At 40.9% G+C, this 25,403-nt stretch overlaps 1 protein-coding gene across 1 annotated transcript in view; it reads left to right on the top strand.

Annotated features, from left to right (window-relative positions):
• RGL1 (ral guanine nucleotide dissociation stimulator like 1) overlaps nt 1-25,403 on the top strand; it is a 187,920-nt gene that overhangs the window by 52,585 nt on the left and 109,932 nt on the right. The window contains exon 2 of the mRNA XM_081122379.1: nt 5,249-5,412. Within this exon, the coding sequence (XP_080978505.1) occupies nt 5,281-5,412 (132 nt within the window). The 5' untranslated portion in view covers nt 5,249-5,280. The remainder of the gene's footprint in view (nt 1-5,248; nt 5,413-25,403) is intronic.

A 25,403-nucleotide genomic window follows, 5' to 3' on the forward strand; every position in this document is an offset into this window, starting at 1 on the left:
TGTTTTCAGGAGGAACAGACTGTGCGACCACTGTGATGCAACCCCACAATTGGGAAGGCTGTATCTTAAGACCTTCTTGGATCTCCCAGTTTGTAAATACCACAGTGGCAATCATGATTGGAGAAGTCAATCAGTGAACCAGGATCTGGATGCTAAGGATTGGCGAGCACACCAAACACCAGCTTTACAAAGCCTTAGCAAACTAAGAGTTGACTATGTGTCAGAGAATCTTGCATTGTTCTCTAATAGTCAAAACTGAGATGTTATATCCAGGAGTGCCAAGGGGCTATTAAATTATTATACAGTTTGTCTGACTTTTGAATAATGCATAATGTAGGAATGAGCCTTGTTTAGTAATGTAAATCCCTCAGCCTGGCTGGAAAAATAATTCAATGCACATCAGTATTGCTTTCTACATCTGGGGGGAGGTGAATGCTTTACTTGATAAATGTAGGGGGTCTCAGCAGTCTTGTAGTCTGTCTATTCAGATTAAAGATGAGGAAACTGAGGCTGAGAAAAGTGAACTGGTTTGCCCCAGGGTTACACAGAGAATTTACTGTAGCCTCATGATTTGAACCTGGTCTTCTGAGTGGAATTTCAGTGCTTTTTACGTTAATGGTATTCTGAATCTTTGAGTAAATGCAAAGGCTGTTGTTTGTTTGTTCATTTATTTATTATTTTTTAAAATAATTTTTTATTTTTCAATGACAGTTGACATACAATATTACATCGATAGACTTCTAAGTGGGAGGGTTGAAGGTAATAGGAGGTAAACACAAACAAACCTGCCTTATCTGAACTGGACCTCAGGTCGTTAGTAGGAAGAATGAGGGCGAGGGAAGATAGGAAAGAACTGACAGAAATACCAGCAATCACCAGAAGATGCTGGAATAGGGCAAATGCCAGACATTTTTAAGATTACAAGAGATCGGAGCTGAGTCAAAAAATAAAAAAAATTCTTCAGGCAGAAGCAAGAGTTTGTGTGCGTAAAGGAAATAAATCAGAAATATTGTATTATTCATTCAGATGGTGGGATCTGCAGGGGCAGAAGAGAAGCTTGGTCCTAACAGATAACGACAACAAGCCAAACCATTCCAGTACAGTTTGGAATATTAAAATAAACTTTTTTTTTCTTTCAAAAGTATGTAAAGAGGACAGGGAGGAGGAACAGATAATGATTTAAACAGGCGTCTAATACATTATTTACATCATCAGGAGGACAGTCAGAGTCAATAAAGTACATGTTCATTTATCAAACAAAATCCAGCATGAGATTAATATAATAAATACAGATGTCAATGAAATTGTGCCTAGCTCTTATTATTATTATTTTTAATTCTCACCCAAGGACATGCTTATTGATTTTAGCAAGAGGGGAAGGGAAAGAGAAAGAGAGAAACATCGAGAAGTTGCCTCTGTACTAGCCCTGACCAGGGATCAAACCCGCAACCTGGATATGTGCCCTGACTCCTGGGAATCACACCCGCAATGCTCCAACCAACTGAGCCACAGAGGCCAGGGCCCTAGCACTTATTTTTAAAGCTATGTTCCAAAAATATTCATGGGAGTTATGGCTAATTTTTATCAAATGGCACGAATAGACACTGGTAATGTTAAATTTTTGTGTTCTTGATTGTCACTTAATACTTATGACTCTAAGATTAGCCCCTGAGAAGTTGCTCATTTACTTTTGGTACTTATTGATCATTTAGGATATAAAGCTGTCAACTGGGACCTCTGTTATGACCATAGAAAATGTGATGGCCATCAGTCAATGATTATTTTTGAAGAAATGGGAGAAATGCTGTTATTCTATATTATACATGTTATATCATAAGCATAGTGTAATAAATATTTTTAAATGAAAATACAGACCTTAAAAGCACAAATTTTAAAGATAAAAATTTACTTAAGGAAATACTTTCGCATTGATAATAATTATATAACTTTTTGATTATTTATATAATCAAACCAAATTATTAGTTTCACCAATTTCTGTTATCAATTTCTTGTAAGACAGCTAGAATTTATAAATATTGATTTGAATGGTTTTTGGATTTAAGCTAGCTTACAAAATATTAATAAAAAAGACCTTTCAGCTTTGGTAGAAATGTTAGGGCTCTAGGGTTTGATGGCAAAGTGACCTCCAAAACCATTACACGGCTTTCTCATCTGCAGAGTGTTTCTCAGTTTCTAGCACAAGCATCTTTCTTCCATCCCAGCAGACTTGTCTTCCTGGTTCTAGTGTTAGTTCAAGACAGTGACAACAGGACATTCAACCAAGCACAGGGCCCTTCTGAGCCCAAGGCCCTGTGTAACTGCACAAGTCACACTCATAAGGCTGCTCTTGCCAGAAGTTGAGATGAGAGTAAAAAGAAAAAGGAATGATCTATTTTCCCATGTTTCCTACCCTCTTTCTATTCCATTCTTATCTATGTACTCATCAGATGTGACCATCTGTCCAGGGGTACTTTGTGCCAGTCAGCTAAGACACTGACACTTTAACTCTAGTCCCTGGAGGAAGGGCATGAGAGAGGGGTTGTATTACGCCAATGATGGGGATGGGGGTGGGGTTGAAGGTCTTCTGAACTGACCTAGGATAGAGAGGTTACCTTGGGAACCCTACAGCTTTCTAGCAGTGCATTAAAGCTGCTTATCTTCTCTGAATCTAATCTTTCACTGCTGTAAAATGGTGACAGCTACCTTGCAGAGTTATTGTAGGGATTAGAGGTAATGTGGAAAATACCTAGCACAGTGGCAGGTATGCAATGGGAGCACCATATACATTGCAGATATAGTCATTTTTTTGTGAATGAAGAGACTATTTGAGTGAGGAGGGTGAAAAGGCCTCAGGTCTCAGACAGGGCTGAGGATCTCAAAATGCTTGAAGAGCCTCATAAGAGTCGGCTGCCTCTCTGCATCCATCCTCAGTTCCCAAGTGCTTGGGAATGGTTTAAAACTCAGAACTGCATCTCCTTCCCAGGCAGGGCAGGGAACAATCTGTGGGAAGTAAGTGCACAGTAGAGTTCAGTCTCCGACATGGACAACTGCCAACTTTCACCCACACTGCGGAGATGAGAAAGCAGCTGTGGGGGACGTTAGAATAAGAGCTGCGGGGTCACTGGGATACATTAGGCTTGAAGATGCCCCCTTGTTCACCCTGAGATTTTGTAGTTTGTGTATTTTATCCAGTTACATTTCCATGATATACAGCCCAAACCATTTCATGTAGTTTTCCCACTTTATTTTGATTTATTGTTTGTTGTTTACAGTGTTATCTCCAATGACAACAATGGAATTTCCTTCCCTACTAATCTGGCCTGTTTCCATCTTGCCTGTTTATTTTAATTTCTTTTTTGGACTGAAACCTCCACATGACTCTGTGTTGTTTATTTCCTTACATGTATGTGTCAGCATCATTTATTAGCATGTCCACTCAGAAGAACTTTGGTCATTAATTATAAAGGTTCTGTTTCCTGGTTCTTCGTGGGAGGATATGAAGTGCTCCAGCTTTCTTAGTGCTGCAGATTGGGTTGGGTTAGCAGCTGCTTCATCACTGCTCTGCAAGCAGATGGCCTGCTCTTCGTGGCTTACAGATGAAATGTGAGGCGGAGAAGAAACTCCCCAGCAGAAGGCTCTTTTCTCGAATCCTCTGACTTATCAACCCTGCCCGGCTTATCAGTGTTGATTTCCATTTACTTTTATTTAGGCAGTAGTTTATGTGAGAGGACCTGCTTTTTGCAGACATGCCCAATTCCTTGAGGACATGTCCGTATAAACTAGTCTGCTGTTAACTAGTGAGCAGTTGCAGCTTGCAGTGTTAGCTGCTTGGGAGTGTATGATGAATGTTAGACTTGGCCCTTTCTTATGAAGAGCTTACAGCCAACTAAGTCAATAAAAAAGTTAAAGAGAAGAGGTAACTTGACTTATACATCTGTTACCTGAATATATTAGATCCGTTGCCTCATTTTCACTGGGTTCTCATGATTTACTGAATTAACCAATTCATTAAATATTTATTTAGTACTTACCCTGTGTATGACACCATATCTAGTGTCAAGATGCTTAAAAGACCATAAGGTGAAAATAGAGTTGAAAGCAAATAAATATAATAAAGTGTTGTCAGTGACACGATGGAAATCTGTCCAGAGTATATGTAGAGATTAACAGAGGGGGGGTGTTTCTTCTCTTGGAGTTGGGGTGGAGGGGAGGTTCACAAACAAAGGCAAAAGGTACCAGATATATTTGAGACCCACAAGTACTTTCAAATGGCTGAAAGGCAGGAGGGCATGGTGAGAGAGGGGAGGTGGAAGAAGCCAAGCACAAAGGGCTTTGGATGTCACATTAAGGAGTTTGAGTTTTATTCCCTGGGAATAGTATCAGGTAGGTGGAACGTCATCATTAGATTTGCGTTTTAGAAAAATTACCCTGAGAAGGTAGATTCGGGAGGACTTGAATGCAGGCACAGAGATTCCTTAGGACAGCATGGTGCTGAGCAGGCATGCTGTGATTCTGAACAAGCCAATGGCAGATAGAAAGATATCAAGGAAGTGGACTTTATAGAAGAGGTATCAGTGTTTAAATACTGTCTTTATAGCAACTGCTGATGAAACTGGAGCTCAAGAAAGTAACACAGCCAATAAATATTGAAGAGAATCTTCCTCAGTACTTCCTTTTGCACTTAGGAAACACCCTTACTGTCACACACTATAGTGTGATACTCTGCACTGCGATTACGATTACTTGTTTATAACCCTTCCTGCCAGGATACACTAAGCCTCTTAAGGTTAAGAACCAAACTACAGAACTATTTGTGTATGCCCAGCGTGGGGCCTAGTGTAAACAAGTGTGCAATAGTTGTTTGATGCCGTAGCCAGTGCTTCCTCCGCATGCACTGCATGGCACGGAAATAGGGAAATATCACTCAGGCTCGTCTTATATCCACCCGCTTCCATCTCTCCTCCGGAAGGGCCAGGGCAAAGGGACAAGCAGAGGATGCTTTTTACTTTGCTTTAAAATTTATATCACTTCAGCCATCATCAGGATGTGTCTCTGCCTCCAGAAGCCTGTGTTAAAATACCAACAAAAAATACTTAAAATATAAAAAGTGGGTATGAAAGTTGTTGCTTTTGTGATGCTGTCTTTGTTGGTCTCATTATTCACAAATCAAGCATGATAATTTGCTTTCATATCTCTTTTTATGTTACTTAGTGTTTTAACCTGGATCACACTTTACTCTTCCATACAGGTCCGTAATGCCTCCTGCCTGGCTCTTTCAAGATGGAGGGGAAACCTGTGGGAGAGCCGACTCAAGTGGTGTCTAAATTCAAACTTTCCACCAAGGTAGAAAGCACAGGACACTGGCTAGAGGAAGATCATGCTCGAATATGGGAAGTTTTAAAGACAGAGGAGGTAAGACAACCCTCAGTGACCAGCACCACAGGCCAGCCAGCTTGGAAAGTTTTTATTTGGGGGCCACAGGCACTATCATGACTGGAGAACAGTAAGTCAGGGTTATACACCTTGGACATTAATAACCCCACAGGGATTCAGCCAAAGGAGATAGCACTGAAATCTAGGCCTTAAAATTTACAAGTAGACATTCTCCTTTTAGAGTCCTACCAAACCTAATTAGGAAATCAAATCATGGGGAGAAAGTTGATAACTAAGGATCAATCGTTTGACAGCTACGTGTGTCAGGGCTCTTTGGTTGCAAGCAACAGACGTGGACTCTGCTAATTACAGAAGAGGAAATTATTGGAGGATGGTGGGAGGCTCACAGAATTGATGAGTAGTTTGGGACACTAGGCTTGGAAATAGGAAGGGAACCGAGTTAGTAGGAACTGCTCAGGGTACTACTCCTGGTATAAATTCCAAAGGGCTTCCCACCCTCTCCTCATTCTCACATTTCTCTGCTCAAGATGCAAAGCCATGGGAGAGAGGGGCTTACTGCCTAACTTAGTCACCTGTCTTTCCCTTCTATATAGAGAGAAAGATGCTGCCATGAGAAATCATTATATCAAGTCCTCACAGCACTTGTGTTTAGAGTCCAAATCTCACATTTTTACTTAACATATATCTAAGGTTTTTAAGATTCAGCCACATTAATATGTATAGTAGTAATTCATTAATTTTCACTATTGAATAATATGCTGTTGTATGGTTATACCATGGTTTATTTATTCATTGTTATGTTGATGGGCATGTCAATTATTTACAGGTTTTTTTGCCATTATAAACAATGCAACTATGAACATATTTATACATGTCTTGTGCCTCAGGGTAAGAGTGTCCCATGTGTTAGAGTTTTTCTAGTTTAATATCTATTAGGTAATTTTTGAGTTGCATATGTACAAGTTCTGGTTTACAAGTTATTGCCATACTGTTTTCCAAAGTGGTACCAATTTACACTCCCACCAGCAGTGCACAAAGTTTTCCCTATTCCACATCCTTGTCAACTTTTGGAATTGTCAGATTTCTTAATTTTTCCAATCTAGTTGGTATAAAATAGAATCTCATTCTTTGCTCATCAGGTTTTTTGTACTTTAACTTCATCTCAGATCATTTTTCTTTTTCCTTTAGAATTTACTTTTCTAAGGCTCTAACTGTAGTAAAAGTCTTTTTTGTTTGAAAATGCTTTTATTTCGAGTCTACTCTTAGAATAATAGTTTACAAGGTATAGAATTCTAGATTACTTTCTCAGAGTACATTGAAAATGTTCCATTGTCCTCTGCCTCCCACTGTTTCTGTGGTAAATTAGTTGAAGTCTAATTTTATTCCACTGAATATGATACCTTTAATCTCTAATTATTTAGATCTTCTCCATATTTTTGCTGATTTACAGTTTTATTCTTCTGTGTTTAGGTGTGAATTTCTTTTTATTTAACCTCTTGGAATTCAGGGCCTCCCAAATATATTGATTGGACTTTTTCATCAGTCGGGAAAGATCTCTGTAATCTCTCTCTTTCTTTCTTTCTTTCTTTCTTTCTTTCTTTCTTTCTTTCTTTCTTTCTTTCTTTCTTTCTTTCTTTCTTTCTTTCTTTCTTTCTTTCTTCTCTCTCTCTCTCTCTCTCTCTCTCTCTCTCTCTCTCTCTCTCTCTCTCTCTCTCTCTCTCCCTCTCTCTCTCTCTCTCTCTCTCTCTCTTTATGTTTCTTTATCTTTATTGTTGAGACCATTACAGATGTCCCCCTTTCAACCCCACTGATCCCCTCTACCCCACATCCATTCTACCCCCAGGCTCTCCCCACACCAATGTCTCCGTCTATGGGCCATGCCCATAAACATACAAGTTCCCTGATTAATCTCTCTCCACCCACACCCCCCTCCCCGCCTTCCCTCTGAGATCCCTCAGTTTGTTCCAAGCTTCTATGTTACTGGATCCACTTTGTTCATCAGTTTATTCTGTTTATTATATTCCACATATAAGTGAGATCATTTGGTACTTGTCCTTCTCTGACAGGCTTATTTCACTTAGCATAATAGTCTCTAGTTCCCTCCATGCTGTGCCAAAGGCCAAAAGGTCCTTCCTCTTCACAGCCGCATAATACTCCATGGTGTAAATATGCCACAGCTTTTTTATCCACCCATTTACTGATGGGCACTTGGGCTGTTTCCAAATCTTAGCTATTGTGAATTGCGCTGCTATGAACATAGGGGTGCATAAGTTCTTTGCGATTGGTGTTTGTGGTTCCTTAGGATATATTCCCAGAAGTGGGATCACTGGGTCAAATGGCAGGCAGTTGTGTGGATTTTGAAAGAAGACATGAGACTCTTGTATCAGAGACAAAAGACTTTATTAGTCACAAAAGAAGCAGTAGCCAGGCTGTCAACATGTTTGTTTTGGTCCCCTATGTACCAATTCCCACAGGAGTGACACAGATAAGCTGCCTGCACAGGAGAGGATCACTGATCTTGGGAAACTTGCCAGTTTATAGTAGACAGTAAGCAAGCAAGGCTATGTCTTCTCCTAGTGGGAGACATTACCTTATCCTTTAAGGTTACTTGCTGCAAACACAGGCCTGAAAAATGGTCTGGGTAAAGATCAGCAGGTCTTGATTTTTTTTGCATACAAAGCAAGACATGCAAGAACAGAAAGACTCCTGGAGGAGTATTTCTCAACAATATTAAATATAATGGTTTTCTATTCTGCACTGGAAATTCTAATAGCTATGAGTCTTATTCTACTATCTCTTCTTTGTGTTGGCTCTTGCACATGGTGTATTGTTTCTTTATGAGTTTTATGATTTTTGACTATGGGTTCACCTTTCTTGGAATGAAGGAAGTTTTCTCCAGAGAGAATTTGTAATTACTTCTGGGAGCACTACCAACTGGTATTCACTTTAAAGTAAATTCTTAGCTTGTGGTTTTCCAGACCACTCACTGTGGATATAGGCTGGAAACCTATGGATGGGTATGCTTGTTGTAATTAATTCCAAGGGGAAATGACTCCCCCCTCCCTATCCCTATTCAGTACCATATTTCAAGACAAGCAACTTTCCTTGTTCCCAGTTCACCTTAATGTTGAGGGAATAACATTTTGGGGTTCCAGTTTTATGCAGCGGGCATTCCCTGTAGATTCTCTCTATTGAGCCAGTCCTGGACTTTGTCTATTATTCCCTGTGTCCTTTAAAGTAATAAAACCTATATTAGTAAGAGTAGCACTAATGTAACAAACACAACAAAAAAGTATGTGCTTCAAACAATAAATATTTTTTATTTCTCAATCACATAATAGTCCAATTTAGATGTTCCTGATGAGAGGGCAGCTTTTTTCCATATGCTAATTCAGGGACTCAGACTACTGAGCCACCCAGCCAGGGTTGTGTCCATTAGTTTAATTGTACTTCACTTATAAGCCCTAAAGCACTGACATACTACTGGACACAGAGTGAGATAAATACCCGATAATTGATTGATGAATCATTTTCATAATAGTTATGTAATCATGTAATCATAATTTCAGGGTAATATGTTGTTTCTCTAAATTGTAACACCAACCAAAATATTACCATCTCTGGTTCAAGGTGATTCATTTGGTTCACCATTGGATAGTACTAAGTGGTGGTGATTATTGCTGATGGAATTTGCATTGAGTCATCCACAGTGCGCCGGACTTATCTGTGTCCAGTGTTTTCCATTTGTGAGAAGGTTGCCAAGATAAGCAGTGTTCTCCATGGCTGTGAAACAGAGATGTTCTCTGTGTAAAATGAAACTAGTGAGTGCCTGTATGGAGACTGAACACATGACCTCTTCCTCTCTCTCCAGCTCAGGAATGGGGCCTCACATTGTAGCATCCCATTCTTGGAGGAGGAAATAGTAATGTGTTCATCATGCATGCTTTGGAGATTAAATCATACTCATCTGAGGCACAGGAAGAGAGAGAATTAAAAAAAATTGGATGACAGTTTGGATGAGCAGTGGGAGTGTATTGTATTAATCTTTGAAGAGTCATCTCTTTGCAGGACTTAAAGGCTGTGGTTTGGTGACACTAGCGTTCCTCTTTGTGATTCTGAATGAATTTCTTTTACTCTCTGCTGCAAATTTTAATATGAGGCAAAGGGATGGAAATGTCCTGCCTAGGAGGTTATTAATATATAAAAATGCTTTGAAGTATTTTTACTGAGTAAAGTAGACATATCATCAGCAATGAGAAATGGAATATTGAGACTGAATAATATTCAACTGGGGTCTGTGCAAGAAGGAAAAATATTTATAGATGAAAAACATTTTAGAAAGGTAGATATTTGGGTGTGTCATTGATAGGAAGGGATTAACATTCTTTAAAAAATTGCATTTGGTCCGGCCAGGTGTGGCTCAGCAGTTGAGCGTCAACCTGGGATCCAGGCGATCAGGGTTCGATTTCCATTCGGGGCACATGCCCGGGTTGTGGGCTCGATCCCCAGTCGGAGGCATGAAGGAGGCAGCCGATCAATGACTCTCTCATCATTGATGTTTCTATTTCTCCCTCTCCCTCTCCTTTCCTCTCTCTGAAATCAATAAAGATATATTTTTTTAAAAAATTGCATTTGATATCAGTAGCCCCAGTGCCTTTGCACATCATATTGTTCCCTCTGTTTAGAATGCCCTTCCTTCCCCTTTTCCTAGCTAACTCCTACTCATCCTTCATACTCTGGAATTGCCCTGATTTCTGCAGACCATGTTGTGTGTCCTTGTCATTTTTTTTCTTAACTTTGTTTTCTTTATGTATATTTATCACGCTATTTGGCAATCACTTATTTTATATTTTTTCCAGTATAATGTGAGCCTCTACTTGAGGAACTTTGTCTGTCTTATTCAAAGTTACATCACTGCACTGTTGAGATGTCTGTTGAATGAATGAATGAACAAAAGAATGGACAGATTTAGTACATCTCACATATTGCTGCTTCTCCTGAGAAAAATACCCAAGTGACAGAATTTCTGGGGGTTAGTGGTGTTTTCTCTGATGTCATAAAAGGGCATATGTTTTATTCTGTGGATTGTACTTCCCAATAGTAGGAACTATTACAGTTTTACTGGATTAAAAATCAACAACATATGTGGAACAATAAAAATACAGTGACAATAAACGCAAATAACCTGATGAAAAAAGTCCTCAGTAAGCAAAATAATCTGTCCATCCACTATTGTTTACCCTTACGGTCAAATCATGCTTACATGTTGCCTCAAAACACTCATTTTAAGTAGGATGGATGCAATGTAAGGACACATCTGAATTGTTCCACAATAAACATGTTGATCAAGGAAGCTGAAAATGGCAAAGAGAATTGAAACATTATGATGGACAAATCATGCTATATCAAGGTGGGAAGAGAAGTCATCTTTAAGGAATAATTGAGGGTGGTAGAAGCCAGGAGATCAAATGGGAGTTTAGAAGTATTATCATTTACTGAGAAAAGTCCAAGCTGCTGACAACACTGTCACACAGAAAGTGAGCGATTCCTAAACATTCAGGACTTACTGATAGAAATGTAGCAAGGCCCTCAATATGACATACACATACAAGGACAAGTAATCTCTTTTGGACAGGGACCAAGGTATCATCCATTTTCTGAAGGGAGGCAAGTACCACCAGGAAGAGATGCAGAGGTGGATGTGTACCAGGTGCCAATCACGTAAGTCACCATAAAAATTTGAACTGAGAGCCAAGAAGATACATGGATGAAAGAGCCAAATTATTCATCCCTAGGTTTCTTTTTCTTTTTTTTTTAAATTGTGAAAACAAAAATATAGGGCACTGTAGAAATCGTAAATGACAGCTAGTTTTTAAATATGACTCTTAAATATCTAGTCACCTTGTAAAATCTTTTCACACCACAACCACAAGATTATAGTCTGGTCTGAATGTAGCTCGTCTGTCACCCTGAAACAGTGTGTGTGCGCGGTGGGTCGATTCAGCCTTATAATGCTGTTTTCTTGTTGCCTTGGTGGCTGCATGTTTCTTTTGCAGTGGAGAATGTCCCTTGCGTAACCACTTTATTTCTTATTCTCCAGCTAAATTAACGAGAATGCTTGTAAGTGCTCTGCCCTGGTTACCTCATTGAGATAGCATATCTGCACCTCTATGAGACAGCACATGGCTCATAGTAGGCACTTAATTGACATGTTTTAAATGAATGGATGAATTACATATATGAAAGTACATTCTCTGGATCAAAAGTGCAAGTTCCTTCCAGTCATGCATAGGATTTGAAGATCTAGACAATAAAGGGGAAAGCTCCATGGGTTTTTTGGATTTAAATAGAATTTGATTTAAACATAGTAGTGACATTTATTGGATGTATTATTATCTTGGGCAGTAGTTAATCCTCTAAATTTCAGTTTCTTCATCTATAAAATGTGGATAATAATATTCTTTTGGGAAGAGTGACTATGCAATGTATATGAACCATTTAGGACAATGATTGGCACATAGCAAGTTCTTTTTTTTTATTTTTAATCCTCACCTGAAGATATTTTTTCCATTGCTTTTCAGAGTGGAAGGGGGAGAGAGAGAGAGAGAGAAACATCGATGTGAGAGAGACGCATTGATTGGTTGCCTCTTGTACATGCCCCAAGCGGGGCAGGGATCGAGTCCGTGTCCGCGGGCTGACGCTCTAAGCGCTGAGCCAAACCAGCTAGGGCAGCAAGTTCTTAATAATATTGTTTCTATCTTTCTCTCTCTAGTTAACTCAGGATTCATCACAAAACCATTTGAGTTTTGGCCCTTTGAAAATAGTCTTAAATAAACGGAAAGTAATATGCACAACTATTAACATTTGTCCATTCCAGATGGTAGTAATGTGAACATGAGTATATATATGTGTGTTCCTCTGTACTTTTACAATTTTAAATTTAAACATATCAAACAAAAAAAGGGTTACTGAAATGACAGATATTATTAAATAGAGAAAACACCTAAAGTAAATTAACCCCTACCTTAGTAAATGTAGAATAGTGAATTGAGTCACTTACCCAATCAATATTTGTTGAGTAACTGCTATGAATAGGACTGATACACCCCCGGTCTCATGGTCCAGTGGAAAATACAAATTATTTTTAAAAGGCATTGTACATGTGCTTGAGAGGAGGGCAGGGGTCAGATCATGAAGGGCCCTGTAAGCTTTTGCCTCCTGGGGAGGCTCATCCACCAAAGCTTCTGTGTCTCTGTTTTGTACTAATGCTGTTGCTGCTCAGGAACTAGTAACTCAGTGCTTAAAGTTCAACAGAATAATGTGTTTTCTGGGGCCCCTGAAATCATGTTGCTGCGATTTTTAGTAAACAGAAACTTACTCTGACTACTTCAAGTGCATACAATGAGCACAGACGTTCTGTCTCCTGTCCATTTTCAACCTAAGACCTTTCATAGGTGGATCGAAGCTGTCCTGAGTTGAAGTAAACCCTTTTTGCCTGCCATCAACAGGAGACTATTGGCAGTGGCTTATTTAATGTCCTTCTGGACTTACAGAGAAACAGACTTGAAGAGAGCCTTTGGGAACCTAACTTGTAAGTAGATGAGCTTTGTAATAAAAGCTTAACGTCACCATATTTTTCTTAGACTGCTGATGTCCTCTTATGTCAGATGGATCATGTTTGTGTCCCTGATCTTGAGGTTAGCCAGAGTTTTTGAAACTAATAAATAATTTTACAATCTGGACGACTTTTCTTTTAACAAAACCAACGGCATTTGTCCATTGTCCATGCAGCTGAGACAAATGCCGTTTGGTTTGGAGAATCTGGAACATAGTAGCACTGGGGCAGGGATGAAGGATGATTACATTCTAATGACAAGTCATTCACAATATCAGATCATGTTCAACCACACGACCATTACACATGGTTTCATAATGGAAAATAAACGGGCCAGACCATTCAGTATACACAAACCATCTGGTGACTTTGCCAGTGACCCCTGAGGGAGGGAGTTGATAGGAAAACTGATGATCCCGAGATTCTGATTTGTCCAAAGTTGCAGAATAACGTCACTAGACTCTAATTCCCAACAGTTGCTGCATGCCCTTGATTTTTCACAATTGTATAAGATTCTTAAAGACTCTAAGCTTAGCAAACTCTAGTTACATGATGAAGTTCCTGGCTTCTCTCTTTTAGTTTGGGAGTATACTTTTTATTGTCACTTGAGATCTTCCCATCCTTCACTCCCTGCCCTGCCCTGCCTCTCCCTTCCATTAATATTGAGAAATTAACATTAAACTTGGAAGTGGGATGTTTAAATGAACAGATCATTTTATAGTTTGTTGTACATGTCCAAGAAAATCTTAAGCTACAACTCTGGGTAGCATCTTTCTTTTCTCCAGTTGTATATTTTTTCTTATTTAATGTGATCAGTAGTTCAAAGCAGGGTCTATTTATCCTTGGCTCAGTTTCCTTCCCACTGGTTATGACTTTTAGATGTATATGTGGAAGCTTGTTCTCAGAGGAAGATCTAAGGAGACCCTGTTATAAGTATGGGTTAGCCACCACAAGCACAGCTGGTGCAAATCAGCATGATGCAGCAAGAGTTTAGGGTTATTGGCAGAGGCTGTGTTTAGAATTATACAGTAAAGAAAAGGGGCTCTGTACTGTAGGGTCGAGAGGCAGGCGAAAGCTAGGCAGGGAGAAGGGCGGACATCAAAGATAAACAGGAGAGGAAAGGCATTAAAAGAGTAGGGTTTGTTTTTTCTAGTGACCTCATAAAAAAGTAGTAAGGGGGAAATATCTATACAGTTTTATTAAGTAAAATGATGTTCATATACAATCCTTCATGATTAGGAGGGATTTGGGGAGCCCTTATTTTACATACTACCCCACTGATGGGGGCAAAGAGAGGCACTGTGGGTAGCTTGGTAGCCCATGAAGAACTGGGAAAGGTTCTTGAAAGAGGTTGGGAAGAATGGGAATCCTAGGGTGGAAAAGGTATGGATTCCATACCGCAGGGTCTCTGTCCTCAGCTGATTTGATGTGTCATCCATGGTCCAATCAACATGTCTCAGGTTTGGGGTTGAGACATACATGGTCAGCATGAGTCTCTCTGATTAGGTGACATACTTTCTCAGATCATTTCCAAAACAGGCTCAATCTCCAGCAAATTAGCTGTATCTTTCCCTGAGCCTGGCTTCAGTGCTCTTTGAAGACCAATGAGCAGCGACAGATGGATCAGTTTCTGAAAGAGAAGGTCCAGTTTCAGCTCCCTGGGAGAGTTGTACACCTGACACTATTAGATCTGGGAGCCTCCTGTAGACTCAGTCTTTCAGGGGACACCTGTAGAAAGGAACAGAGGAGGCAAGGCTCTCCTCCCCCAGAGGACAGACTCATACCAGTAAGGGAGTAGTGTAGCTGCCCATTTTCTGGGATCAGGAATTAAAAATGATGACTCTTATTTGTAGTGTTGCAAACTTTCGCTATCTTGAGATCAGAGAGCTTACAGTTGCCCATGTACTTAGATGTCAAGGTATGTAAGATGACCTCCAAGGCTAATTCTAGGTCAAGGTGAGTGTGTGAGATAGTCCTCAAGGTTAATTCTAGCTCTTTATATGTGCGTCAGATACTGGTGCCTGTGGTATTTCAGAGATTATGTTTGTGGATTACGTTGGAAACTTCAAAAACAAAGAAATAGATTGAAGTGTGAGGAAAGACAGTTTGTAAATTTATTTGTATTAATGATGACAAGGCACCAGTGTTGACTTCTGCGGGGGGGGGGGGGGGTATTTTATGCATGGCCTGTGGGTGAAGAATATATTTGGGAGGGAAGAACTGGGGCAATTTAAAGAACTATCAATTTCTGAAAGAAAAACATCAGTGTCTGATTAGCATGAAACATGCACAGATCAGTTAGTGACTAAAATGCATTTAGTTTAGTTTTTACATAAAATACATAGTAATGAGCTTATAAAAGGCATAGAATTTGATAGAACCCATCTTGATTGCAGTTTCCTCCCTGGGGGAATACCTGTAAACAAACAGAACATTCTTTAAATGCTAAATGAAATAATTTTCTTTGAAAAAGTATTTTACTGGAAAAATGAATTCATAGTGTGATGCCTTCTTCTGTCTCTGAATATGTAGCTATTTTTGTCTGATGACCAATCTAGCAGTTGTGCAGATTGTTGAGGTCTGTTTGGCGTTATTTTTCCTGACCTCTTTGGAACAAATGCCAGGTGATGTAATTTTAATACTCATGATATGCTTTGTATCATTTTTCCTGGAGCATGATAAATTTGAACTAATACATTTATTTTACTTTGGACCTGTTCCCCTTGTCATCAAGGGAGTCCATTTTTGAAACAGCCATTTGGTTGAGAGATATAGGATGTGTTCATGAAACAGATAAAAGACAATGCCCTCAGGGTAAATAAATTCATGACCTTGGCCTCATTAGCCCTGTGCTGTAACTAGCTGAAGTAACCTGCTCTGGGGAAATGCCCACTTCCCTGAAGAAGCTCCAGCCTTTAGAAATCATCCAACAAGGCTTATGTTGTTAACCACCCTCTTCTGTCCTGGGCACAAATGATTGGATGGTGAGTGAGAAGAGGGGGAAATTCTGTGCCTACCCTGATGATCTTGGGATCACTATCAAGTAGAAAGCAATGTTAGAACCATGCTTATTCTTTGGGCTTTGTATCTAGGCCAATGCCAGCTGGTATTTTACTCAGATAAATTTTGCTCCATTAAGAAAGCCATTGAGGTAGGCCTTGGCCAACAGAAAGCCTCCATGCATATCACAAACAGAGGCTGTGTGACAGGTGAGACTTGGAGTGCAGTGGACTCTTTTGGTTTCAGTCTTGCCTTATCTCTTCACACAGTGTGGGCAAACAACGGCCTGTGCCACACCAACCTGGACCTTGAAATGGATTAATGAAACTGCAATTCAAGACTGTTTGCAAAAGCAAAAGAGTTTCTTGTGTATGTTTTTTTCTTTCCCAGGCTCAAGAACACAAAGGAGTCATGCTGTTCAGTAGTAACCAAGTCACCAGCAGCTCTGGAACGTCTGTTCTTTGAGGCTGGTTTATATTCCACATTCTTCAAGGCCCATTGCTAAGTTGTTTTGTCAACATTCCCTCTCAACACCTCTGTTTTGGCCTTTCGGTTGGCCAGTGGGTGAGGAAAGGATAAGAGTTCTCTTGACTCTTTCTGTAAAGTTAGGAAAACATTTTGGTCCCTCACTCTCCTGCAAGGGCCAGTTCCTCTTACCAAAGTCCCTTTTCCAAAGTAAAGTAAGTAGAAAAAACTAAATTCGATTAAAAGCCTAGATGAGGCAATCATTACTCTTCTTCTTTCCACTTCCCCCTCCACCCTGATGCACAGCAAACACTTCTGCAGAGGCCAGCGTCTTCCTGTGTGGACCAGAATGCTTCCTCTTTGGCTGAGCTGGCTGAGGGTGTTATTGATCGCTCTGCTAAGAATCTTTATTTTTGTTCTCTCTTGGACCACATACCCAATTGGGCTAACTTAGAAATCCTTTAAAATAATAATAGGATAAATATTAGTATTTTTCACAATGGAGAATACAAATAACAAACCTAAACTGGTCCCTGAACTTTCTCCTAAATGCCACCCTGTTAAGTGACCCTGTTAAGCTGTTTCTCCACCCAATCTCAAGTCCTTTACTCAAAGCCAACCACTGTTCATTGGTTTCTCGAGATTTTTCATGCATATGCCTGACTGTGTAACTATGTGCCCATGTCCACAGATATGTGCATATTTTAACATATAAGGGATTACACTATATGCACTGTTCTGTACCTGGCTTTTTCTCCTTAATGATGTACTTTCAAAATCTTTCTATATTGGCATACACAGATCCATCTTATTCTTTTAACCAGTCTGTAGTAATCCATTATGCCAGCGTGCCATTTTTATCCAGCCACCCTGCACTGATGGACATTTTGATGTATTTTTAAAACCATGACAAATAATGCTTCTGTACTCATCCTGGTACTGATGTTTTGTTGAATATTCCATGTATATCCATATAAATTTCATATAAATTCCTAACAGTAACATTACTTGTTCAAAGGGAATGCGTGTTTTTAATATTGATTGATATTGCCAAATTGTGCTCTAAAAGATTATGCCCATTTACACTGTCGAGATTATAAAAGTCTGTTTTCAGTAGGCAGAGAAATAATGTTTTCTCAGACTTACGTAGCTGGTCTCTGTTTTTATTTTTAAAGTGCTCCCGTGTTTTAGCTTCTGGACCTCTGCTGCACTAATGAATGATCACCATCTACCTCATTCCCACCTCCCCTAGAGGATCCATCCAGCTCTGAAGCTAATCAATAGAGTAATTCTGGTCCCACACCTTGAAAGTTAATTTTCAACCTGTGCTAGGCCAGAAAAGGCTGTGGGTTCTAATTGAGAACTGTCCACTGATGGCATCTGTCCCCAGGTACATTCCAATTCCAGGCAAAGCATCCTGAAGACAGGGCTTCACCATTTCATCTCAACCTGGACACATGGGATTTTGAACGGTGATCACTGATGCTGCTGCCCCATCAAATCTGTGAGGCAAGAGAGAATCCTCTTTGATGCTTCTAAGGGAAACGCAGCTCCTTCATCAGGGAAGTGGAGCTCATTGTCCAGACAGGGAAGCAGGGAGGGGTGACTGACCACTTGAAAGCACTTGGAAGCACATTTGATCATAATGAAATGCCTCTTCCTTCAGAAAGCCTGGTACTTTGATGTCTGTCTAGCATCATGGGATTCCTGACCACTGGGCCTTCAGACCTCATGGCCTAGGATTTGGCATTATATATTTCCACTCAGATGTCTAATGTTGAGGAGTAATGCAGGTAGAACACACATTATGGTGGGTGGGTTATAATTATTTGATTTTTGTTGGGAATGTGTCTAGCTACTGTACAGGGATTTGGTGAGACTGTCATTGTATTTTCAAAAGTATCTGGAGTTCCTAAGAGGAAAGCTGGAAAGTGATGTACAAGCTGCTTAACTCTCCCCCATCACACCACACTGTGGCATAGACATTGGCAAAGTAAGAGGGCAGTAGGCTCTCCATGGCTAGATGTACTTCTGGGAGCAGGAGGCTGCATATTATACAGGGTGCAAGAATGAACTTTGCCCCCCTAAATCAAAAACAGAAACACCCACTTGTCGGTCTGGTTTTCCTACCTGTGTCTTTTCAGTCACCACTGAATTTGTAAAAGATAGGCAGGGGAGGGCCTCAATGGGTTGTTCCCTGGGCCCTGGAGTTTTCTCCTATCAGTGAAGGAAGCTGCCGCACCCCCTTTCCTCACACTCATGGACCCAGTAGGTGCTTGGGAAATCACAGAACCTTGAGGTGGGAGTAAGGGCTGCCAGACACGTTTAGAAAGGGCAGGAGAAATGCAAAGAGATAACTCCAAATAGAAAGGCAAAAGGGGAGAAAATAAGGAATGTGTATATATAAAATACTGTTACCTAAGGGAATCTCAGTGAATTTCCTTAAGTCCATTGGGGCTGGGGCCTTTATCCCCCATGTTTCAGGAATGATTTGATTAAGGATGCTAAGCAGGCACTTAACAGTGTGAGCTTGTTCAGTTGTAATCCTTGATGGACCATTACTCATTTTGTGAAACTGAGCCAAGTCTTTGTTTCCCTCCCTCCCTCTTCCCTAGCTATTTTTCTTTGCTAAGTATTCAGACATGCATCTTATTTCCAATATGCTTATTTATATACTTAGGGAGATAAGACATTTAAAATAAAAAGGCAATCAAATCCATAATGGAAGTCCAAATAATTAGCCGCAGGACTTCAGAACAGGGAGGTGTAATTTCCAGTCAGGGAGGGGAGGCAATTATGGATTGTCGTATTTTGGGGTTTATTATTTATTAAGAATTCCTCGGTAAAGGAGGATGGGATGGGATGAAGCCCTTTCCAGGCAAGCAGTTGACAGGGATAAGCCCTGGAGATCTGTACGTGTGAGGCAAGAGTGGCAAACAAGAAGAGATTATTTTGACTGGAGTAAAATAAAGTATACTCAAGCTTGTGAGAAAGCAGTTTCCCTGGTAGGGTGGGGCTCTAATCTGCAGGGCGTTGAATGTGAATTGTCAGAGCTTCAGATACTGTTCGAAATGGCGTGGTTCCCTGCAAAAAACAGGGCAGACTGGCTAGATCTGCCCAAGGGGATGGGGCAGGAGCTGTGAGGAAGTCGAGGGTGGCCGACTAGGCAGAGATACATGGAAACATGCAGGCGGTCACCCAGGCAAGTAGAGTTGGTGCTGGGAAGTGGATGACAAATCTCAAGGCTGGGAGGTGCTGGTACTGGGCAATCTAGGAACAGGTGGCACTGAGAAATATAACCAGAAATAAGGAAATAAGAAAGTCTGTCAGTAGTCAGCAGGCTCCAGCCGCTGAGCTCAGGTTTACGGGCGGATTTCCAAGTTCTGGAAAGAGGAAAGAATGGAATGGAAAGCAAGAAGCAGGGCCTCCACCCCAGAGGGATCGGGCAGATTTCCAAGCCAGGAGTCAGACCTGGAACATGGGGCCTGACTAGCAGTAGGAGAGGTTTGACGCTCCATCCATGAGTGCTGAGCTGAGGTCTTTCCATTCCTTCTATGTAAGGTTATGCATGGTCTTGGACTCTGGGTCTGCAGGTGGGAGTGGAAACGCCCAGCTGTGTGGATGGAAGGATGCAGACACTGGAGAAAAGGCTCAGCCCACCGCTGGCTAAAGAGTTTGGGCTTTATTTGGTAGGCAAAAGGCAAAAGGCCAAAAAAAAGAGGAAAACTTAAAGCAAGGGAGTATCTTGATTACAGCTATATTTCAGGAAGATCAGTTTGACCCTAGTGTGTAAAATGAACTAAAGTTCATTTGTAATACATTTCACTGTTCCCCTCCCTGAATACTTCTCCACTGTGTTCATTTCTCTCCATACCTCTTTCTAATACTGTGAGTTAAGTAAACTATATTATTAGCATTGGTAATATTAGTTAATTAATAAAATATTAATTTCATGGGGTTTTTTTACTTTTTAAATTTGGCTTCTAGAAGAGGTAAAATTACATGGGTGGCTCACATTTTATTCCTATGGGGGCAGCACTGCTCTAATCCTTTCTCCATATCACAGTCAGATCTTTTTAAAATGCAGATCTTCTCATGTAACTCCACGGTGTGAAACCTCTCCATGGTCTCCACTGCCCTGGATAACATCCAGGTTCTTTCACTGGCTCCCCAGCTCTTTGTAATCTGACCCCTACTTCACTCCCCACAGCCCCTTCCTGCTGCACTCATCCTTCAGACATATCAAACTATATTCAGTTCTCTCCTTGAGATCGCTTTGTTTTCTTTGACACCCATGCCTTTGCTCATGCCATTCCTTTTCCTGAACTGAGCATTTCTCCCCCTTTTATATGCTAACTTTGGCTTCCCATTGAAGTCTCAGCTCTAGACTTCCCTGACTCCTTGGCTCCGGATTAGGTGCCTGTCCGTGATGCCAGGGGCCCCACCATGTGGCTGCTCCATCATAGAGTCTCACATGCTTTATAAGGTCCTATTTGCTCATTTCTCTCTTCCATACACTGTAAGTTCTCTGACTGCAGGGACTCTGTATCCCCACAGCATGCCCAGCACCTAGCACAGTACCTGGAGCATAATGGCTGCCTATGTGATTATATGAATGAATGAATGAACGAACGAATGAATGAATGAATGAGGCCATCGTGCCAGGCAATATGAACCTGAACCAGGATAGCGGTACTGGGAATGAAAAGGACAAGATACTCAGGAAAGAGCCAGTATGAACGTAATAATTCTTGAGTGCTGGCAACTGTGCGAATGCACCCCTAATTACTAATGGGTATGGAGAGCTCATGTACTCATAAGGTACCCCAAGTTCTAAATAATACAAGTAACAGCAAAGATGCACATAAATGTTCTATGAACAAAATAGCATGGTATTTGGGGTCAAAAGACTTGGATCCAAGACCTGGCTCCAGCATTTACATTGTCTTTGTAATCTGGACCTTTGAGTTTCTTAGGCCATAAAATGGAGTTAATAATAACTCTACTTTTGGAGTCATTGTGAGGATTCAGGGAACTAATATATGTAGAATCACTTTGTAAAGTGACAGAAAGTATTAGTTATTACCAATGCAAAAATATTCCTACCTGCACATAGGTGATAGTCATGCTGTGGTAACTAAATTTTACATAATTCTGACCTACCCCAAGTGGGATAGATCTCCAACCACCCTAGCACAGAGGAACTTGGGTAATCTACACCGGGTGAAGTTATATATTTCCATCAATACGACTCACGGGATACCCTGGTGAGAGAGTGAGCAACAGGTACAGTGAGCACATGTCCAGGCGGTGTGACTGGGCTGGGCGGCTGCCTTCCCTCTGCCTGGTCTGTGATGACTTCGCATTCTTCCTTTAAGCTTGGGCTCATGCCTTTCCCTCTGCTTGGATTGCTCTCTTCTCTCCTGCCCTGCTTCCCTAAACCCCTTCCCCATTTCCCTGAAATTCTATTCATACTTCAAGTCTCCTCAGGTGTCTCACAGCATTTAGTATCTCTAAAGTTGCATCCCTCTCCGGCCTGCCCCCCGCCCCAAGAGATTCCACTATCTGGTCTTCTCTCCCAATCCCTGGTCAGGGATAGCACTAACACTGAGTATTTCCTAGGTGGGACTTGAGAGAGGGCCTTCCGTCCAGCTTGTAATCCTGCCCCCAGACATGTGCCAGACTCTTACGTGGGATGTGCCAGGATGACCATTCTAAGTGGGACAAACTGTAACACTCACATTCTGGTTTGGAATTTAGAGTCTGGATGGTTCCATAGAAGCCCACAATAGTGCCCTTCCCTCTTGCCTGCTTGCTTTGTCCATTTCCTTGTTTGCCTCCTTTACTTTGGATCCAGAAACAGTATGTGCAATTCAGTGCCTCACACGTAGGAGTGCTCTGTTAAAGTTATTAAGATAGTCATTTATTTATCTGAGCCTTCACAGAGGATTAGTTAGAGGGTAATGGGATTACATAAAATAAAACAAAAACATACCTCGTGTGTGCAAGGGACATATATCCAGTTAGTATATCATTAGTGCTCAAAAAGTGAAGATATAGCACTACTTCCTTTGGGGGGAAAAATGTACAGTACCAGCCTATCCCCAGTTACTATGTAAGGATGTGAAGTTGGACAATGAAGAAGGCTGATAGGAAAAAATGATTTGTTTGAAATACACTGTTGAAGGAGAGCCCTGCGGATACCCTGGATGGCCAGAAAGAGGAACAAGTGGGTCCCAGAGCAAATTAAGCCTGAAACATTGCTGGAGGCAAAACTGACAAAACTGAAGCTATCCTACTTAGTACACACCGTGAGAAGGCCGGGTTCTTTGGAAAAGACAATAATTCTGGGGGAAATATAAGGCAGTAGGAAAAGAGAAAAACCAAATATGAGATGATTGACTCCATCAAAGAAGTCATAGGCCTGAATGTACAGGAGCTGAGCATGGCTGTTGAGGACAGGACTTTGTGGATGTCACTCATTCATAGAGTCACCAGGAGTCGGAGCCGACTCAACAGATCATAACACACACCAGCCTACTCAGTATGTTTGGTGAGCGAGTGGGCCGTGCCTAGGAGTCTGTTCAATCTGTGATCCCTCTAAGTCCTGAGCCTTCCCCTATTCTGTTCCTTCTGCCTGATTGCTCGCCCCTCCCCACCCCCCCGTCCTCTTCCTGTGCTATTCCTAATTCCATCTCATCCTTCAGAGATCACTTGAGAGACACCTCTCTGGGAAGCATCCCCGAATCCCGCAGGTACAGCTTGTATACTCCAATAGCAGCCGTTCTCAGCATTTATCACACTGTCAGGTACGTGTTTTGTCTGTTTCTCCCTCTACTCTGCTACCACCATGAGGCACGTACCACAACTGTTCTGTCAAGTTATTTCTGCATTGCCGAGCACAGTGCCTGATATATAGTGGGAACTCAGCAAATATTCATTGCATATTCATTGAGTTAATGATAAGTACGTAAAGAACTCTTTTTCAGAGCCTAAAACAATTTGAGAATCAGAGTACATCAGAGTAAATTTTAGAATATTATGATCTAGCTTTTGGCTAAGTGACTGTCTTGCCTTTACTGATTTCTGTTCTGTTCAACAGATATATTAACTGGGATACATATTTGGCCGCTTGTAACAGAGAGAGCCAATTTCACAACAATTTAAACAAGAAGGAATTCTATTTCTCTCTCTCATGAAATGGTCCAGAGACAGGCAGTCCAGGACTGGAATATGGCAGCTTTGTTTTATGAGATGATGGTCATGGCCAGGCTCTTCCTGTCTTGCTGCTCCACCATCCTAGGATGATGCCCTTGTTTACATGGTTAACTGTTAAGACAAAATCCTAGCAGGTCGAATTTTGTCCCGGAATCCTTGGAACCTACACCCAAAGTGAATTTAATTTCTGGTTTTTTGGTACCTGGAACTGATTCTAGGACCTTCTGGACTTTCTTAGGGCACCTTGAGTCTGCTATAAATTTATATAACTAATCAAATTGAGGGATTTTTCACTGATTTCCCAACCTCCACTTTACCCCCAAGCCTTTTTGGGTGGGGAAGACCAAAAACTTAGCCCCAGTTGGGTATGCATGCCAAGAATGCCAGCTGGTCCTCATGTTAAGCTCATAATGCCTTCATTTCCACCAAGGGTGGTGTGGTTTCCTCAGGCACAGGACACACTCATGTCACAGCAGGGCATCGGGACAAGTTATGGGAGAAATTCCTTTGAATAATGTTAAACACATTACCTATTTAGCTGTAAGGAAAAATATACTACTTATTTGTTATAAGGTGGCCACATAACTTATGATTGCACCATCATTTCTTCCTAATGCCTTTCTGTTGGGTTTATGCTATTCTGGAAAGAGATCAGTAGGTTTTATGATTATGGTTTGAGAGGAAGGCCACCCTACTCCATCAATTCTCCCCTCCCACAGTACATACCCACACAGCACAGACACAGACACACACAGCACCCAATACTCCACCTCCCACTGCATCCCCCCCAAACTCTCCTTTCCACCACACACACACACACACACACACACTATCCCTGGAGGGAAAGGGCAGAAAAGCCAGGGTAGAAGTGAGATCTCTCTGCTGCTTTCCAGAGCAGCAGCTATTTGCCTAACTAGAAGATGAAACCAAGGTCATGACGCCGCCCCTTCTCCAGCCCCAAGCTAAATACGTTTTCATTCTGTAGACCTCGCTTCACATCTTAGACAAAACAGGGTCAGTATGGGTTAGTATGAGCAGATTCTGCCAATTTAACAAGAAAATCAGAAGAACCAAAGATCTGCCTCAAGTTGTTCCTGGCAAAGGCCAAGATATGAGACATTTTCTGATTTTAAAAAAGATATTATCTAATTGATATACAACCCACAATCAACTCTCTAAAGTGGTAAAGTTCACTTTTCTTTGTGTTTTTGTCTGTCTCTGTGTGAATAGTTACCAATATTTGCAGCATTTTGGTTAATTATTGTTAAAGTTATATTTCCATTGTATATGTTTTTCTTTTCTCTCCACCTTTTCAAAACTTCTCCTTTAAGGCAGAAACTTTCCATTCTTGGCTTCATCCAAAAGGCAAATATTTCTGGGAAAACACTGTGTTTAAGCTATTCAGCAATTCTGGTGTTATGTAACTGACCACACTAAGACTTTCAATTAACTTTGGTTACATTTTATTGAAGAGTGTCATAGAATAGAATAACTAGCCATAATTTTTAAAAACTTCTGTATGCTTTTAAACAGGGGAAACCCTTTTGAAATATGAATAACACCTTGTGACAACGACAGAAGGTAAATCTCCTATCATCTGCAGTTCTCTAATGTCTGCTCGCTGTATCCCACGGCTGATTTTCGGGTGTTTGAGAATTTTTAACTGCACGGGCTTTCCTTCCCGAGCTGATTTCCACAACTCAAGCTCTGT

Source organism: Miniopterus schreibersii, assembly GCF_964146895.1.
Source record: "Miniopterus schreibersii genome assembly, chromosome: 19".
In the NCBI taxonomy this organism is placed as follows: domain Eukaryota; kingdom Metazoa; phylum Chordata; class Mammalia; order Chiroptera; family Miniopteridae; genus Miniopterus; species Miniopterus schreibersii.